The sequence below is a fragment of the Trichomycterus rosablanca genome, chromosome 24 (genome assembly GCF_030014385.1).
Source record: "Trichomycterus rosablanca isolate fTriRos1 chromosome 24, fTriRos1.hap1, whole genome shotgun sequence".
In the NCBI taxonomy this organism is placed as follows: Eukaryota; Metazoa; Chordata; class Actinopteri; order Siluriformes; family Trichomycteridae; genus Trichomycterus; species Trichomycterus rosablanca.
This window is the reverse complement of record NC_086011.1, coordinates 11853417-11874013: the sequence shown is the minus strand read 5'-3', so window position 1 is coordinate 11874013 and position 20597 is coordinate 11853417. Positions and strand designations below refer to the sequence as shown.

The 20597-nt window shown below is 37.8% G+C and overlaps 1 protein-coding gene across 1 annotated transcript; it reads right to left on the bottom strand.

The window, feature by feature from the left end:
* Window positions 1-1789: 1789 nt before the first annotated feature.
* LOC134302054 (red-sensitive opsin) lies at window positions 1790-3557 on the bottom strand. The gene is made up of 6 exons (XM_062987051.1): window positions 3455-3557; window positions 2925-3221; window positions 2630-2798; window positions 2345-2510; window positions 1997-2236; window positions 1790-1891 (listed from the first exon to the last, which is right to left on the bottom strand). Exons 1-6 carry the CDS (start codon window positions 3555-3557, stop codon window positions 1790-1792), a joined length of 1077 nt encoding a protein of 358 aa, XP_062843121.1.
* Between the last annotated feature and the right edge of the window lie 17040 nt (window positions 3558-20597).

Here is a 20597-nt window from a genome sequence, read left to right as displayed (position 1 = left end):
TAAACAAATAAGTGCTTGTCATCAAGGCTATACTGTATAATACATTAACCACTATTAGTTTGTTTCATCTTTCATTTGCAAAATTGACACAGTAGGAGCACATATCTTCTCGCACCGTAACCCCACTGATTTACCAAAATGTTCATTTTTAATCAGTTTGAGCCTGGATCAACATCTTAAGTAATCAATCTTATTTTCTTTTTTTGGCCACTTGCTCCCAGGATGCGTTTCTTATAGCATTTTGTTAGAGATGTTAGATGTCTATGGTCCTCAACAATTTTGGACCATTTAACCTTACTTAGAAACTTAGGACATATTGTTATAATGCAATAAAACAAGAAAAATCTGAAGAATGATTTGTTAAGTCTCGGCTCTCCTCAACCAGGGTGAAGATCAACATTGGAAGAGAGGAAGCATTATGCAATCAGGTAATTGGATACGACTAGATTGGGAGGCAAAAAACTGATTTTTAACATAAAACAAAAAAAACAAAAAATTGTTGTTAACATAATTTTTTTCATTAGCATTAGTAAACAATCAGTGGGTATATGTTTTACAGTGTCAGTTTATTAATAATCAAAGTTCAATATAAGACCTTAAAACCAAACTTTTACATGGCTATACAGAACTCATTCATTCATTGTCTGTTTTGCATTGTCGGCTTTATCCTATTCAGGGTCTCGGTTGGTATAATTCACTGGCCAAAATGCAAACACACATACAGTAATTTTGGTTGCTGCAATTAACCTGACTGCATGTCTTTAAACTGTGGGAGGAAAATGGACCTCCCAGAGGAAACCCAAGCAGACATGGGGAGAACATGCAAACTCCACATAAAAAGAACCTGGACCACACCACCTGGGAATCAAACCCTGGACCTTCTTGCTGTGAGGTGACAGGGCTATCCAATGATCCACCATGCCACACTGTTAAACAGAATTACTAAAATATATTTTGTGTAAAAACAAGCTTTTAGTAATGGGCAAAAGAACAGCTCAGAGAATTTTTTGTTTTTGATCACAGAGATGGACACAGCAATGCAATGTGGACCCAAATTGTCAATTAAGTGTCAGTAAATTACGTTTGTAAAGAATAAATCAGTGCCACTGAGCTGTCTGTCTGGCTTTGATTTTAGCTTTTCCAATTCATATTTCATTAGCAGTTGCATTACTTCAGTAATTTTTACATTTGTAAGAATTACCAAAGATTAATTGTGTTTTTGTGGGATATTGGTAATTTTTTGCCAAATGTTTTGTATTGCAGCTTTAATGTTGAGTTAATTTAGATAAATAAATAAACATCACAATTCTGGAGTATCATTTGCAGCAAATTTTATTTGTAACAGAAAACGTAAAGGTAAATGTTCCTATTTTTTAAATCATTTTTTTTATTTGCAAATCTACCTATATTTAAAAAAAAAAATAGCATTAAAATGGATTTTGAGGTGATATTGAAATAAACAAAAAAATGAAATGGCTTATTTTAAAGTCATGCATTATACAATGTAAAAATAAAATTGTATTGAATGGTCCTTACATCCAGTGTAGCTCACCTTTGGATTGTGGCAGCATTCGCTTCTTGTTATAAAATACCTTAAAGCAACTATGTACAGCTGATACAATACTTACTTTAATTTTACAACATTAAATTTTTTAGGGTTCTTTATTCTTCAGGTGTTTATTGTTACAGTAAACATATTTGAAGTTTAGGAAATGTAGTGATTATCCACAAATTTAATATTCTACATACCCTAAGTCTCTTTTTGTAGTTGTGAGTTGAAAGACATAATTTATGCAGGTGCCACAGAGGAGACCTCTGTTTTGGATGTTGAAGATACCTCAGAGCCATCATCAACTTTCTTTCCAAAGAGCTGCATAATGCAGGAACGGAACTAAAATGCAACATATTATATTTGTTATGAGTCTTCTATTTGAAAAATAAAGTTACAATAGATAGTAAAAACGCAAGTCATTTGCCACACATATTGATTTCCTACCTGTCGGTTCATGAAGACATAGATAATGGGGTTGTAGATAGTGGCGCTCTTGGCAAAATAGGCAGGCATGGCTGCTGCCAGTGGGTGAAAGGAATAGCCAGGGTTAGCAGCTGCAAAACAGGCAAAAAAGGTGTATGGTCCCCAGCAAAAAACATAAGCAGCAATCATGACCACCACCATTCTGCTGACTTCCTTCTCAGCTTTCTGTGTTGATTCAGATTCCTTTTGTTGTGCTGCAACCTGTTGGAAGTGCCATTGATTACAACAATATGAAAAATGTAAAGTTTTCTGTAGAATTATTTAATCTCTAATAATTAATTTTATTCACTAAATAATGAGTTTTCTTACAGCACGAATGGCCATCCACACAGCAATGTAGCAGAGAATGATAATGGCCAATGGAATAAGGCAACAGGTAATCATCAGTACAATCATGTATGATTGGACACCTGGATCTTCACTTCCACTAAATACATCAGGTCCACAAGAGGTCTTCAGTCCATGGGGCCAATACCTGCACAGCATAAAAATTTTAGAAAATTCTTTGCATTTATTTTCAGCTCTTAGAGTATGGTATTGTTGCATTACATCCAATCCTTAATACAATATACAAGGTTAGAAAGAAGATCCTACCTGCTCCATCCAAAGACAGGTGGTGCACACCAAAAAGCAGACCAGGCCCAGGTAAAAACAATGCCAGCAGTTGCCCATTTACCATCAAACTTTACATTTCCAAAAGGTTTACACACAACCACCCATCTTTCAAACGATATGAAAGTCAGAGACCACAGGCCTGCAATACCTAATGAATAAATTAATACAAAGTTTTACATTAACATATTTACAAATCAGTTACATTGCTAAAAAGTCTACTTTTGCATTTCATAATTTTTTAAATGTTTCTATATTTGACTTAGTCAGTTCTTACCACAACAAGCAACTGTGTACCCCTCAAAAATACACATTGGGTGTCCAAGTATGAAATAGCCAAACATTTGATTGCAGACACTAATCGAACTGGCAAGCATTGTCTCTAGGAGATCAGCTATAGCAAGGTTGACCAAGATCCAGTTCAAAGGGTGACGGAGCTTCTTGAATTTGGCTGTGGCCACTAGCACCAGGCCATTGGTAAAGGTTGAGGCAACAACTACAATAAGCATCCACAATGTGGACAGGTTGTAGACCCATCTTGGGGCAATATGGTAGTTGGGTCCCTCAAATGGATCTATAAAAGAAAGATTTTTTAAACATTAAACATAGAAGTTTTTAAACATTTTTAAATATTAAGATGATACAATAATTTGTTAAGCAGTTTCTCTGTCTTTGTTCTTAAGCATTTAAAAATAATAAATTTTTATTTTTTTTTATTTTTTTTGACCAGTAATTCCTTTTGTCAGTTTTGCATTTTACAACCTACAAGCTGGGAAACACTGATTTTAACCATTTTAGCATTCTTACCTTTGGTGTTATTGCTGTTTGTATATGTAAAGGCAGCTTCTCGTGTTGTGTCATCACCCCGTCGCCTTGCTGCAAAGACTGCTTCTCCCCACTGCTCTGCCATTGTAAGAGCTTGTACTTTGGACACTCTGATTATCTGCCCAGTCACGCCCGTTTTTTCTTACTGCCCTTACTATGTTAGTTTGCGCTCTGCTATCTCTTACCAAAAGTAGTACTGACTCTACTTTTATACTTAATCTGATGATGACTAGGTGGAGTCAAGTTATCACACACACGGGGTCAGGATCTCTCACTGCAGGAAGTATGTGAAGGCTTGTCTTGCTGAAAAAAGAGGAAGAATAAGAAAAGGAAGAGGAATGCAATTAAGATATATTGGCTTACAAAGATCTAAGCTACTTTTCCTTCCTGGCAGTGGGATTGCTATGTTACTGATAAAGTTTAAACATCATCACATAGAGCTTTATCCTGGCCTTTTAGAATCCTTTACACTGATTAAGTGTTGAGCAGCAGTCTCCAAGGTGAACATATGTGCTCCACTATAATTACTTTGTACTTTGTACAGATAAAGTCATTTACTGTAGGTCTTGTGGCATGCGTTTTATGCCTCAATATTCTAATGATCTTCTGGTAGTTCTAAATTACTGCATATTTTATTTCAATTCTAAAAAACAAGATTTTTTTAACCTGATGTCCACAATAACTAATGTTGTATTTACAAAGGTTTTGATGATGAACCTGTTGGTCATAGTGATACATACTTAAAGTCTTTATGTACTGTTTTCCACATGGCACATACATATTTTTATAAATGTAACAAATTTCTAATATGTGTGGGTGGACAATTAAATTCTGTCCTAATTCAATTACTTTAGACATGTAGGTTAAGTTGTAAAATAGTTCAAGTTAGCTAGAACTTAATTACAATTGACAGGGATGCCGTCACATCATTTGAATCCTTAGGAAAGTATCCTAATACCACCGTTTTAAATAAAAGGCATTGTTTGTTACAAACTTAAATGGAATTTATGTATTTCCTAAAAATTACTTCTGTCTGACTTCTGTCAGCAATCTGTCAACAATCATAGTTGACTATCATCTGTGCTTTATATCTCTTTGTGCAGCTTAGTTAGGTCAGCATATGGGGTTAAAGAGCTCAGCTGTGTTTGATCTGTCAATCTCTCTTGATTAACAGACACTTGTGCCTCATAAGTTTTAACTCACTTCAGGTAGGAGGTTTCTCATATTTCATGGCTTCTCACTGTCTTCTTCACTAGCCCCTCCTGTAACAGGGTTGGACGTGCCTTTCTAAAGAGTGAACAAGGTGGGATCTTTAAACACCTGCAAGTTAAGAAAATAGAACCCATTCTCAGATATTCGTTAAATTAAATGTTAAATTCTGTAATGTTTGGCATTTTGAATGGAATAATGTCACTGAAAGCTACTCTTATAAATATTAGCAAGCTATGTGACATGTGCGTGCTCAGGCATGTCCATTTAAGTTTAAGAGAGCTAGGTTAAAGTATGGGTAAAGTACAAAACATGTATACACACTTAAACAAAAAAACAAAAACGTTATAAAACTTAGTACTCATCCAAAATGTATACAGACACCATAGGATGAATATAAGTCACCTTGGAACATCGTACTGCACATTGCTACTGTTATTTGACTAACCTTCGACAAGTATATACACTGCCTGGTTGGACCGCCTTTAGCTTTGATTACGGCACGCATTCGGGTGCATGATGGGTGCATTACTTCACCCGCCTCTCTTCTTACCCTGATGAGCCCATCACTCTGGAATAGGGTAAATCTGGACTCATCAGACCACATTACCTTCTTCCATTGCTCCAGAGTCCAATCTTTATGCTCCCTAGCAAATTGAAGCCGTTTTTGCCGGTAAGCCTCACTGACAAGTGGTTTTCTTAAGGCTACACAGCTGTTTAGTCCCAATCCCTTGAGTTCCCATAGTGCGTGTGGAAATGCTCTTACTTTCACTATTAAACATATCCCTGAGTTCTACTGTAGTTTTTCTTTCACCAAACGTTTAGGTGATCGCTGATCACGATCATTCAAGATTTTTTTCCGACCACATTCCTTCCTTGAAGATGATGTTTCCCCACTGTCCTTCCACTTTTTAATAATGCGTTGGACAGTTCTTTACCCGATTTTAGTAGTTTCAGCAATCTCCTTAGATGTTTTCTCTGCTTGATGCATGTCAATAATTGACCCTTCTGAAACAGATTAACATCTTTTCCACGACCACGGGATGTGTCTTTCGACATGGTTGTTTAACAAATGAGAAGCTACTCACTGCATCAGTTAGGGTTAAATAACGTGTTGCTATCTGAAACATAATCACCCATGCAGTAATTATCCAATGGGAGGCTCTTACCTATTTGCTTAGTTAAATCCAGGTGGTGACCTTTTTTTTGGGCCAGGCAGTGTATATGAACCTCCGTTATCTCCGATCCCTCAGATAGCACTGCACCAAGAACCAATAATCAATAGCTGATATAACTACATGGGCAAGTGATTACTTTGGCAAACTTGTCCCCAATAGGCAATGTGTGGAAAATTTTTAACTATGACAATCGCGTATTCTTGTACACTTTAAGGAGTGTTTGCAGGGAAAGTGAAACATAATAACATCTGAAACAATTCACTCCTTGATGTCATCGGTGGCAAAACTTGTTTTAAATGCTGTGTTGAAGGAATGGCAACATTACAAAGTGATGAATGCTTTCCCATCTTAACTTTGTTTGGAATGTGTTGTAGGCCAGAAATGCAGAAATGGATGTATATTAACAAATTGCATGAAATTGACCAGACAAAACATGAAATATCTTGGGTTCATACTGTCTGCAATGAAATAAAAGTCAAATCGATAGACAGACAGACAGACAGACAGACAGACAGACAGATAGATTGATAGACAGACAGACAGACAGACATTGGTAAATCACTACAAAAATTTTCAGTCTTATTAAGATAAACATGTTTCTTTTATTCTATGCACTTAAGACATTTCTTCCAAGTTTAATCATTTAAACATTAATTAAATTTTATTATTATTTATAGAATTTATTTGCAGAAATGACAACTGGTCAAGATAAAAAAGATGCATGCTCAAACAAAGAAAACAAGCTCATATTCTTTTAATATAACATAAAACTGGCGCTCAGTTGTTGAGGTAGTAAAACATGCTAGCACACCAGAGCTGACATCTCACAAGTTTAAATCTTAGCTCTGCTACTGGCTTACTGGGTGCCTACCGATGGGCCTCATCACTGTTGCAATTATGACTGATGTCACCTGCACAGAGATGGGGGATCATTCAGATTGGTGTGTGACTTTCTGTACACAAGACCAAGCCCCATATGAACCCGCCTTGTGCAGGTGAAAAGAGCTATCTGTAGGAGTGGACATGTGTCAATTACGACTCTCCTTGGTCAGAGTGAAAGTCTGCAGCAGTAAAGAGAAAGCACAAGGAAATCAGGACAACAACCCAAAACTAAGGACTGCCTTCAAAAAAGGCAAACGTGCTTTGCATGGCTTGCTGCAAAGTACTGATTTTATTTAATTTTTATTAACCAGTTTATTCCGGTCCCCCAGGAAAAAACTGGGCGTAAAGCAAGAATACATACATGGTACATTGTTATTATTATATAAAATATAAAATTATTATTTTTTATTATTTTTTATTATTAGTATTATTTATAATTTTTATTTATTACTAAATATTCATTAATTCAGTGTCTGTTTTACCACCATTTTAGGGCGGCACGGTGGCTCAGTGGGTAGCACCTGTGCCAGGTGAATTGTCAAAATTGTCCGTGACTGTTTGACATTAAAACTTGTGAACTGATTAATCTTGTGTAATGAGTAACTACCGTTTTTGTCATGAATGTAACCAAAGTGTGTTAACATGACATTAAAATCCTAATAAATAAAATGAATAAATAAATACCACCATTTCATCCTATTTAAAGTTGTGGTGGGTCAATTTCACTGGGCTAAGGGCAGTCCATCACAGGGCAAACACACTTGTATTGATTTTGTATCTCCAGTTAGCCTGACAGCATGTTTTTGGACTGTGGGAGAAAGCACTCAGAGGAAAACCACATAGACATGGGGAGAACATGCCAATTCCACACAGGAAGGACCTGGACATCTCCACCTGGGAATTGAACCCCAGGACCTTCTTGCTGTAAGGCGACAGTGCATCCCACTGAGCCACTGTGATACCCACTAATTGTTATTATTATTATTATTAAAAATTTGGCTGTGTACTATTCCCAGTGTGGGACAGAGACCATAAGCCATTTCAGTGTTGGGTTAAGACCATAATACTTTCCTACTCTTCGGATAATTTTTATATCATACATTTGTGTTCATGGTAAACATTTTCGCATTTCTTCCAATTGCTGTGTTTGTTAAAGTCATTTTTAGATACTTGAGTTCATATATTTTCGCTCACTGGGTTACACAGTCATAGGTTACGTTTTGGCATTTTAGCTGGGTGCAAAGCTGCTTATTGGGACACTTGGGGTCCCTGGTTACTCTCCACACAAGAAACTAATTACTATTGACAAGGACGATGGCCAAACCTTGCTAATCCTTCAAGATTGATGGTTCAGGTTAGGGAAAGCAGGGTTTATCTGGAAGGCTTGATGGGGTCAGGTTTAATCTTTTACAACATCCTGCTTAAAGTATTTTTTGTATCTAACCTATATCTCTATGACAAAGAGAGAAAAGTTACGACAGATTTCTGAGAAGCAGATCATGTTGAAGAACACAAAAAGAACAGTCTGTAAACTTTTTCCATTTTATTTCATTTTTTAGTTTCTTTATACGCTTAATTTTTTTGTTGGTAAAAAAGTGTCCTTTTTAAGCTGAGGGTTCACAGAGTTAGCCAGTACATGCATTTCTAATGCAGTAGTAGCATTATTTATTTACAAATTATTAAATTAAATATATACAATAATATTGTGCTCTTTTCACTAAAATTTATTTGGAAAAAAAGCCCAAAAGTTTAATGAAAATGGACTATGGACTCAACAAAATTCTGCAAAGATTTTTCCAACTGCTGTGTGGTACACAACTTAATCAGGGGTAAGTTTGGAATTCCACTAGTTTTGAACTATTTAGGACCAGTAAAAGTTCACTACTAGCAGAACTCATATTTACACCTGAATTTCAACAAAATAAAAAAACTAGACTAATGGCAAGGCAAACGGAGGCTTTTACCAAAGCACCTTACAAACAGGACAGACATAATACTAGTCCAGTACTTCTGAGCTACCACTGCCCTATGTTATCATTTTTTATTTTTTATTTTCCCTTGTATATTGTGATTTATTAAATATATTCTTTATTTTTAGCATCATTTTTATGTTAAATACATAACCTTCTTATACGCAGTCTACATTCTGACCTATTTTTGTGGGAAAAATATGTGAAAACATGTATATGTATATGTATATGTATATGTATATGAAAACATGTTCATTTCTGTTCTCTATAGCTGAGAGGCATTACAGTACTAACACTAAATATAAAAATTATAGATTTTTATAAATATATTGTTATTTATAAATATTGTTTTAGGTTTTAAAGAAGGTAAGAAATTTTATTTTGTATTGATATTACTACTATTTGTATAAATACAAGAAGTAAGTTTGCAATAGAGGAATTTAATGTCTGTAAATCTGTGGGATCTTAATTAAGTGATTTGTACATATTACTGGTTAAAACTTTATTAAATTATTGTGTACCTTAAAATAAATAAACAAATTAATTAAATAATTAATTAATTAAAAAATAATAATATGGTGCTTTTGTGGATCTGACCAGTTCTTGGAATCTAACCAAACTTGATTTGAAAATCTCAAATGATACTTGTAGTCTATCCTTCTTCCATTTGTACTCTGCCATCCTACACTCTTTTCTAACTGTCCCAATCGAATCGTTCAGCCAAGGTTGGGATTTAAAACTTGGGGTGTCTCACTCTGAGAGGGGCAACCGAATCAAGCACAGTTGTACAGAAGGATTAAAAAGAAACAGTTAGGTCTTCAACATTCGAGTGTGGAGCTGTAGAAGAGAGATAATTTGCATAAACAAGCACAAACTGAGTAGCTGTAGTGGGGCCAAACTTTCTACAGAGTTGTTCTAATGCTCTAGCCTGAGGTTGTGAAGCTAGCAGTAAATTAAACATGACAGGCATGTGGTCAGACAGTGCAATTTCCACCATTTTTAAATCATCCACATTAAAACCGTGAGATAAAACAAAATCAAGAGTGTGCCCATGCTCATGAGTAGGACTATTTACATGCTGAGTAAAAGCAAATGAATTGAGCACAAGGTTCAGTTCACTGACCATGGGTTTATTAGAGGAACATGAATGGATATTAAAGTCTCCCAAGATCAATATGTGGTTGGACATCACAGTTACTATGGAAAACAGGTCACAGTATTCTTTAATAAAGTCTTTTTTCCTTTTATGTCACCTGTATTTATTTATTTATTAGGATTTTAACATCATGCTTTACACACTTTGGTTACATTCATGACAGAAACGGTAGTTATTCGTTACACAAGATTCATCAGTTCACAAGTTTTATTGTCAAACACGGTCATGGACAATTTTGTATCTCCAATTCACCTCATTTGCATGTCTTTGGACTGTGGGAACCCATGCAGACAAGGGGAGAACATGCAAACTCCACACAGAAAGGACCCAGACCCAACTGGGGATCGAACACAGGACCTTCTTGCTGGGAGGTGACAGTGCTACCCTCTGAGCCACCGTGCCACCATGTGGCCTGTAAATAAGAATGCAGGGGAAATGATCCACAGATTCAACTTCAAAAATAAGATATTGAAAGCTGGTAAACACACCTGTAATAGAAACAGTAAATCATTTATTTCCCTTTTTTTTTATTACTGCAACTCTTTCCCCTCTTCTGGTGTTCCACAGACAGTTTAAATAACTATAGTTTGTAGGGCACAGATCAGAGAAGTGACTCATAAGCTCGCAGCCATGGTTTGAATAAAAATAAGAAGTCCAGCTCATGTGATATAAAAAGGCTGTATTATTTGATATTGATTGTACATTGGCCAGGGCCATTTTAACTGTTGGAATGGATCAGATGTCCAAGGTATTTGATTTTGTTGATCGATGGATATTCTCCTGGAAACAGGTGTTCTCAGAGTCATAGGGTGTTTTGTCTGCACTGATGATAAACACGGGTGAACAGGGACCAGGAGAGCATGGTTTAGTGTGTGGTTTCCCACTTTCTCTTGCAATTCCTTTTCTGAATAGAGCAGTAGTACAAACAACGAGAGCAAGTCACTGGGGAAAACCAAGGATGCAAAAAATGATCTTCACCATTCTTAAAGGTGTTATGTCAATAGCAGATCGTATACTAAGCAAGGAATTATTTTAGGCATCAACAATTTTATCTGCCACTTAAATTCATGGAAATCATGACAGGAAGTCTCACTGGTTTCTGGGCGAGGGTTGATTGGGGGGGTGGGGGGTCAAGTTCAAGGTCGGCACACAGAAGGGGGCGCATGTCCAAAAAGGTTAAAAACCCCTGCTGTATAAATTATGTGGCCAAAATAAAAAAACATAAAAGAAATTGCGCAGAAATGAAAACTGATTGTCACAGTACGACAAACTACTCAGCACCTGTGCCAGAAGAAAGGCAACTCAGAACAAGCCAGGGAAGGCAATGCAAGAGCAGCACCTTACCTCACCGACTGCTGGCCAGATATGAGTGAGTCAGATGGACATAATCGTGCCATGCCACCAATCTCAGGTGGGCTCGTAAATTTAAACATTTGAGAGTGTTTCAAGCATCCAATTCTAAATTTGTGTAGGTTGTTCAGTGAAAGTATTTAAAGTCTTTTATGTGTTCTTTTGTTGGTTGAAAAATAAAAAGAATGACCAAATCACAGATTCTTGTTTTACAGTTTTTGCAGACTCAAAAACTGGTACTTGTAGCACAGTTTTGGAAACCACTAATTCATGTAGTTTATCTATTGACCTGGTAGACTAAACCATAAGCACACATTCTCTGCCTTACACTTATTTAGCAATTTTAAAACACATTTCCGGTGTTCCAGTCTTTTGAAAAACACTGCCATGAAACTACCACACCCACCTACTAATCACCCAAAAAAAAAAGGCATGTGGCATATGTTGGTTTGTACAACAATGGAGGTCGGCACTGGATAGAAAGTACGAGGATCAGGAAGGAGACAAGCAACCATCATTCAACCATGAGTTGAGTACTTGTGAGGCTGGGCAAGCATCATGCAGACATTTCAAAATGAGAATAGATAAGTAGACCTGTCCTCTATACCGTAACAACTAAACTCACAGAGCTGAATTGTGTATACCACTGTACATTTCATTTCATGCTAAAAAACCATTCATATTATGTTTTAGCAGAACTGCTAGACTACCCCTTGCTGGAGGACGAAAACGGCTATTTACCTTTGAGCAGAAAGAGACCATAGTAAACATGGCATAGCAAACAATAGCATTCATTTACAAAAACTATAACGGCACATCATCGTTTACAATGTCATGTTTAGCAATATCCAAAAGACATCAAGTTTGCATTAAGCAGCCATACAGGGTACCGTTTTAGCGCAACTCTGACAGTGTGAAACAACCCTGCTATTAATATGTACAGGTATGCTATGCTATTCTCTCTTTGGTACTGTATTCCAGTGTCCTGTGTGACACAATATACTGTATTGTTAAATGTAAGTATATAAATAAGTGATGAAGATAGATGCTGCTACAGTGAACAAAAGTTCCTTTACATTGATAAAGCTGGGCTTCAACCTTGCCAAAACAAGGCGCAGTGGAAGGAACATCATAGGGCACTGTCTGGCCAGAGAGGACATTGCCTATGAAGTTGATGTGGCAGGACCCAAATAGAAGACATGATGCAACCTAATTTTTTTGTCAGAGTTAAAAGCCTGTTTTTGACAGCCTCACAGCATATTACAGCAGACTGCTGCACACTGAAAACTTAAAAAACACAAGCTAGTAGTGTTTTCCATGTATTACATCAGTGTGTAGTTGTTATGTAGCAAAAGCTGTTCATTTGATATTTGTGTGTAGAGTTTGGATGCAAAAATACCATTTTGCCAGAAGTTGAAAGAGTTTTGGATAAAGTTTGGATAAGTTTTCAAAAGTGTAAGACATTTTGCATGTCGTGTGTGTGTGTGTGTGTGTGTGTGGCTTTGGCTGCTGTGTGTTAAGTTTTGACACAAGGAGACATAGTTTCAGAATTCGGGTCTTAGCGACTGCAAGAAACTATAATATAATCATCACAACAATCAATTATAGAGAAAATAGGAGCAAAAGTGCAAGATGTGTTTGCAGGTGGCTGTGCAGCAGGAGTACAGAGTTGTCATTGTCCCATTTTTTTTTTTGAAAATCTAGGGTAGACAGGCAGGCCAGTCCAGTACCCGTAAACTCTTCCTCCTGCCATGTCTTTGTAATTGTGCAGTATGTGGTTTTGCATTGTTCTGTTGAAAAATGAATGGATTTCCATGGAAAAGATGTTGTCTGGAGGGCAAGGTATGTAAAAAAAACTTTCTGCATTAGTGCTGCTATTACAAAAGTGTGAACTACTTTTGCCAAGGACACTGACACAACCCCATATCATTATAGACCCTAAACTCCTAGCCTAGAGAACTTAACGCTGCTTTTGGACATTGTTAATATAAGGCCCATGTGATTATATCAGCTATTGATGAATGACGTTTCTTGATGCAGTGGCGTCTGTGGGATTGGAAATAATGGGTGTTCATCGACCTTGCCAGTTACGTACCAAAATTACTCCAGATTCCCAAAGTTGGGGAGACTGTCTGGCTTATTTAGCATATGAAAAAGGAAGAGCAGCGACAGCTCTCACAAGTTCTAACCAACTTAAAGGGATTATTATAATGAGTAATCAACAACCATCACAGACAGAGGGAACTGGGCTAGACATGACAGTGATTAAAGACACTTAGATCAATTAGAACTGAGGTGACAGTTCCATCTTGTCTGCACTTCTTTTGGTAATACACATCCTTCACAGAAAGCCCTTAAATGGTAGGCGGTATTTTCAAATGTATACAGTGGGGAAAATAAGTATTTGATCCCCTGCTGATTTTGTAAGTTTACCCCCTTACAAAGACTTGAACAGTCTATAATTTTTATGGAAGGTTTATTTTAACAGAGAGAGACAGAATATCAACAAAAAATCCAGAAAAAAAACTTTAAATAAAGGTTATAAATTAATTTGTATTTAATTAAGGGAAATGAGTATTTGATCCCCTACCAACCAGCAAGAATTCTGACCCCCACAGACCGGTTATGTGCACAAAAGGCACACAAATTAGTCCTGTCCCTGTATAAAAGACTCCTGTCACAGAATCAGTTTCTTCCGTTCAAATCTCTCGACCACCATGGGCAAGACCAAAGAGCTATCAAAGGACATCAGGGACAAGATTGTGGACCTGCACAAGGCTGGAATGGGCTACAAGACCATCAGCAAGAAGCTTGGTGAGAAAGAGACCACTGTTGGCACGATAATTCGAAAATGGAAGAAATACAAGATCACGGTCAATCGCCCTCGCTCTGGAGCTCCATGCAAGATATCACCTCGTGGGGTAAGAATGATTCTGAGAAAGGTGAGGTCAGCCCAGAATTACATGGGAGGAGCTTGTCAATGATCTTAAGGGAGCTGGGAGCAGAGAAATGCTGGATATGACCCCCAAGAACACCATCCCCACTGGGCATTTCTCTGCCTCCAAACACGGCGAGTGGAGTTGATGCCAAAGAGCTCAATTTTGGTCTCATTCTCCCAAGCTTTCTCGGAATCATTCAGGTGTTCATTGGCAAACTTCAGACGGGCCTGTACATAGGCCTTCTTGAGCAAAGGGACTTTGCGGGCACTGCAGGATCTCAATCCATTACGGCGAAGTGTGTTACTAATGGTTTTCTTGGTGACTGTGCTCCCAGCTCCCTTGAGATCATTGACAAGCTCCTCCCGTGTAATTCTGGGCTGACCTCACCTTTCTCAGAATCATTCTTACCCCACGAGGTGAGATCTTGCATGGAGCTCCAGAGCAAGGGCGATTGACTGTGATCTTGTATTTCTTTCATTTTCGAATTATCGTGCCAACAGTGGTCTCTTTCTCACCAAGCTTCTTGCTGATGGTCTTGTAGCCCATTCCAGCCTTGTGAAGGTCTACAATCTTGTCCCTGACGTCCTTTGATAGCTCTTTGGTCTTGCCCATGGTGGTCGAGAGATTTGAACGGAAGAAACTGATTCTGTGACAGGAGTCTTTTATACAGGGACAGGACTAATTTGTGTGCCTTTTGTGCACATAACCGGTCTGTGGGGGTCAGAATTCTTGCTGGTTGGTAGGGGATCAAATACTCATTTCCCTTAATTAAATACAAATTAATTTATAACTTTTATTTAATGTTTTTTTTCTGGATTTTTTGTTGATATTCTGTCTCTCTCTGTTAAAATAAACCTTCCATAAAAATTATAGACTGTTCAAGTCTTTGTAAGGGGGTAAACTTACAAAATCAGCAGGGGATCAAATACTTATTTTCCCCACTGTATATGCTGTGTTCTTCAGTCACTAAATGTTCAGTCCAGCTTCGCTGATCATAAGTTACATCCATGCTTCTGCTTCTTGTAATAAAGATTGACCATTTTCATCAACAGAAATGTTTTTTTCTTTACAAAGTATACAAATCTTTTCCAATCTTTGTTGTTGTTTTTATCGTTGTTTTTAAACATTCCAATATTATTCTCACACTTTTCTTGACAAACTGGAGAGCCTCTGCCAATCTTTTTACATACTGCTATTGTACCAAATCATAATTACACTTGTTGACATCAACTGGTTAAAATTACATAATTATTTTTTTGTATCTCATTGCTAGTGTAACTATTACTAAATTACCTTATTACCACATTGCCTCCATCCCAACTTTTTTTAATGGGTTGCTTATGCTTCAGGTATTTTCGCTGGTGTGTTGTCCTTTGTTTTCTTTAAACATTCCACTTGGAGTTCAGTCCACAAAGTTCAATCATCATCTCATCTGAACATAAAAACCTTTTGCTATATGGCATTACATTATCTTTGAAGTCCTTAAGCATGGCAGGGGCACATTCTTTCTTGTCAACCTGTCATAAAGGTTGTAAGATTGTTTTCACATGCACAGACAGACCAATCTCAACCATACAGTCTTGTAAGTCTTTCAAAGATGTCATTGGCCTGTGGGTAGCTTTCCTGATGATTATCCTCCTGTCATTCAGTTTAAAGAAATGGTGCAGTCTTGGCAAGGTGTCAGTGTTGGCTTTTCACGACTATATTAAGGAGCAATTTTAAAACACCTTTTCCAATATAGTAAGTTTTTATTTAACTATGCACTACTAGAAGTGGAATCCAAATTAACAAAATCATTACAATAAATGTCAGGTTTGGGCCAGTTAGCCAGGTGTGTGATCATGATTGGTTGTACCTGAGCAAGTTTATAATGGTTACTCTAAGGGACTGGTTTCTTATCCAAACCAGGGTTTTTACTAATTAAATTACAACCCCAAATCAGAAAAGTTGGGACAGCATGGAAAATGCATTAACCACTTTGTAATGTTGCCATTCCTTTTCACCACACTTAAAAGACGTTTTGGCACCAAGGATACCAAGTGATTTAGTGTTTCAGGTTTTATTTTGTCCCATTCTTCCTGCAAACACGTCTTAAGATGTGCAACAGTACAGGGTTATCGTTGTCGCATTTTTCATTTCAAAATTCGCCACACATTCTCTATTGGGAACAGGTCAGGACTGCAGGCAGGCCATTCCAGTACCCATACCCTCTTCTTTGCAGCCATGCCTTTGTAATGTGTGCAGCATGTGGTTTTGCATTGTCTTGTTGAAAAATGCATGGACGTCTTTGAAAAGATGACTTCTTAAAGGCAGCATATGTTGCTCTAAGATCTCAATGTACTTTTCTGCATTAATGCTGCCATCACAGAAGTGTAAACTACTTTTGCCAAGGGCACTAACAGAGCCCTATATCATGACAGACCCTGACTTTTGGACTTGTTGCTGATAAAAGTTTGGATGGTCCTTTTTGTCTTTGGTCTGGAGCACACGGCGTCCAAATAAAAGACCTGGAATGCTGATTTATCTGACCACAATACACATTTCCACTGTGTGATGGTCCATCCTAGATGCCTCTGAGCCCAGAGAAGTTGACGCCGCTTCTGGACATGGTTAACATAAGTCTTCTTTTTTCACAGTAAAGTTTTAAGTGGCATTTGTGCATGTAACTCCATATTGTAGTGCTTGACAAAGGTTTGCCAAAGTAATCACTTGCCCATGTGGTTATATCAGCTATTGTTGAGTGGTGGTTCTTGATGCAGTGCCATCTGAGGGATGGAAGATCACGGGCGTTCAGCTTGCGCCCTTGTCCTTTACAAACTGAAATTCCTCCCGATTCCTTGAATCGTTTAATAATATTATGCACTGTGAGGTACAGTGTATTACAAAAGTGAGTACACCCCTCACATTTCTGCAAATATTTCATTATATCTTTTCATGGGACAACACTATAGACATGAAACTTGGATATAACTTAGAGAAGTCAGTGTACAGCTTGTATAGCAGTGTAGATTTACTGTCTTCTGAAAATAACTCAACACACAGCCATTAATGTCTAAATAGCTGGCAACATAAGTGAGTACACCCCACAGTGAACATGTCCAAATTGTGCCCAAATGTGTCGTTGTCCCTCCCTGGTGTCATGTGTCAAGGTCCCAGGTGTAAATGGGGAGCAGGGCTGTTAAATTTGGTGTTTTGGGTACAATTCTCTCATACTGGCCACTGGATATTCAACATGGCACCTCATGGCAAAGAACTCTCTGAGGATGTGAGAAATAGAATTGTTGCTCTCCACAAAGATGGCCTGGGCTATAAGAAGATTGCTAACACCCTGAAACTGAGCTACAGCATGGTGGCCAAGGTCATACAGCGGTTTTCCAGGACAGGTTCCACTCGGTACAGGCTTCGCCAGAGTCGACCAAAGAAGTTGAGTCCACGTGTTCGGCGTCATATCCAGAGGTTGGCTTTAAAAAATAGACACATGAGTGCTGCCAGCATTGCTGCAGAGGTTGAAGACGTGGGAGGTCAGCCTGTCAGTGCTCAGACCATACGCCGCACACTGCATCAACTCGGTCTGCATGGTCGTCATCCCAGAAGGAAGCTGACGCACAAGAAAGCCCGCAAACAGTTTGCTGAAGACAAGCAGTCCAAGAACATGGATTACTGGAATGCCCTGTGGTCTGACGAGACCAAGATAAACTTGTTTGGCTCAGATGGTGTCCAGCATGTGTGGCGGCGCCCTGGTGAGAAGTACCAAGACAACTGTATCTTGCCTACAGTCAAGCATGGTGGTGGTAGCATCATGGTCTTGGGCTGCATGAGTGTTGCTGGCACTGGGGAGCTGCAGTTCATTGAGGGAAACATGAATTCCAACATGTACTGTGACATTCTGAAACAGAGCATGATCCCCTCCCTTCGAAAACTGGGCCTCATGGCAGTTTTCCAACAGGATAATGACCCCAAACACAACCTCCAAGATGACAACTGCCTTGCTGAGGAAGCTGAAGGTAAAGGTGATGGACTAAACCCAATTGAGCACCTGTGGCGCATCCTCAAGTGGAAGGTGTAGGAGTTCAAGGTGTCTAACATCCACCAGCTCCGTGATGTCATCATGGAGGAGTGGAAGAGGATTCCAGTAGCAACCTGTGCAGCTCTGGTGAATTCCATGCCCAGGAGGGTTAAGGCAGTGCTGGATAATAATGGTGGTCACACAAAATATTGACACTTTGGGCACAATTTGGACATGTTCACTGTGGGGTGTACTCACTTATGTTGCCAGCCATTTAGACATTAATGGCTGTGTGTTGAGTTATTTTCAGAAGACAGTAAATCTACACTGCTATACAAGTTGTACACTGACTACTCTAAGTTATATCCAAGTTTTATTTCTATAGTGTTGTCCCATGAAAAGATATAATAAAATATTTGCAGAAATGTGAGGGGTGTACTCACTTTTGTGATACACTGTACATTGTTTTTAAACATTGTACTTCAGTATATCATATAAAAAACCAAAAATCATTTAAGCAGTAAACTTTGTTAAAACCTAAATTTGTGTCAGTCTCAAAACTTTTGGCTTTAACTGTATTTAAATGTTAGAGAGGAGTCACAAAGAAAAGGGGAGAAAGTAAGAAGCTGCTCTGAGTGTGTGAAATTCTGTCAATTTATTTATATGGGAGATTTTTTAATTTTGAAACCTAATTTATTTTTACAAACGATAAATCGGATCAACTAAAAAAATATCACAGGTCATGTAATGAATTCCTATGCAACCGTGTTTAAATGGTGTCTGTACATTAAAAAGTTCAGGCTGTATTAATCACACAAATGTGTGGAAGAAGAATAACAACTGCACTTGTATTTTCCAAAGGACTACAAAAGTGCTTGAAAAATAAAATAATGAACATTTGGCTTTGGGAGTATTTATGGTTGACATTTGGTTTCCAGGGTTTTTATGCTATTGCTATGGCATTTCAGGTTGTTGCTAGAGTGTGTGGATGTGTATCATGTTCCAGATGGTTGCATTGGTGTTTCACGTAGTTGTTCTGGTGTTTCAGGTGGTTGCCAGGGTGCTGGTGGGTGGTTGCTATGGTGTTTTAGGTGGTTGCTAGTGTGTGGCTAAGTGGTTGCTATGGCAATCCAAGTGATTGTTTTGGTGTTTCAAATGTGGGGTGAAAGGTGGTATGTGTTGTGCATGGGGTTTCATATGGTTGTTAAGGCATATAAGGTGGTTACTATGGTGATCAGGTGGCTGCTATGGTGTTTCAATTGGTTGCTAGGGTGCTGATGGATGGTTGCTATTGTTCTTTAGGTGGTTGCTAGGGTGTGTCATGTGGTTGCTAAAGTATGATAAGTGGTTGTGTCAATGCATTTTAGTGGTAAATACTTAAACTAGGGTGACCATACCAAACCATACGTTCTCTTTTTTCCTGACATGTCCTTATTTTGGGACCTAAAAAATGTGTTTGTAAATCACCAAAAATTCTCGCACTTTTCTTAAAAATGCCCAAGCGCAAATGTAAGTTCACAGACAAATTACAGAAAAAAATCTGTGTTTTTGTTTTTAAATAAAATATGGTCACCCGGTTAAAACGTACATTTTCCCGAAACCTTCCAAAAAAAATCATTGTCTCCAAAAATATATAGCACAGGTCACGGCGTACCTATGTTGTGTTGTTTCAAAGGTGTCTGTACATCAGCGGTTCGGACTGTGTTAATTTAAAAAATATGTGGAAGAACAATAAGAAAAAGAAGTGTGAGGAATACCAGTACAGTGTTTTTAGATACTGTAATTAGAAGCAGTATTATGGATAACAATACAGTGCTATCAAGCCCTGTAATAAGAATAATGAAGTATGATGGACAATACATTGTGCTTGTGTGTTAATATAAATATGTGGAGTTGAACACCTGTGGTTAGTTATGTGATTGTGTGTATGTAAGTTTGTATGTGTGGGGCTGAATACATTTGGTTAGGCATGTAACTGTGTGTATGTGAGTATTCATGCGTGGAGTTAAATTATTTTGTTAAGTGTGAGATTATGTGTATGAAAGTAGGCAGGTGTGGCGTTGAATACTTTTTGGTTTGACACATTGCGTGTCGCGCCAGGAAGCGCATTCGTCTTAAAAACTAACAAACACGTATGCGGACCAGAATGATCTGCTGTGGCGACCCCTGAAAACGGAGCAACCGAAAGAAAAAAAAATACACTATTGTTGCTTTTATATAATTACACGAACCCTGATGCGTCTCTTACAATTACTATTTTTTTTTAACTTTCCCCCTATTGCTTTTTTAATTAACAACTTTTATCAAAGGAACAGTTTTTGCACCGTTTTCCAAAATAAAAGTCCATTCGTTTAGTTTTAAGAATTGTACAAATATATTGTATTATTTAAAGCTATTGTTATTTATAACATTACATATTGTTATTTATAACATAC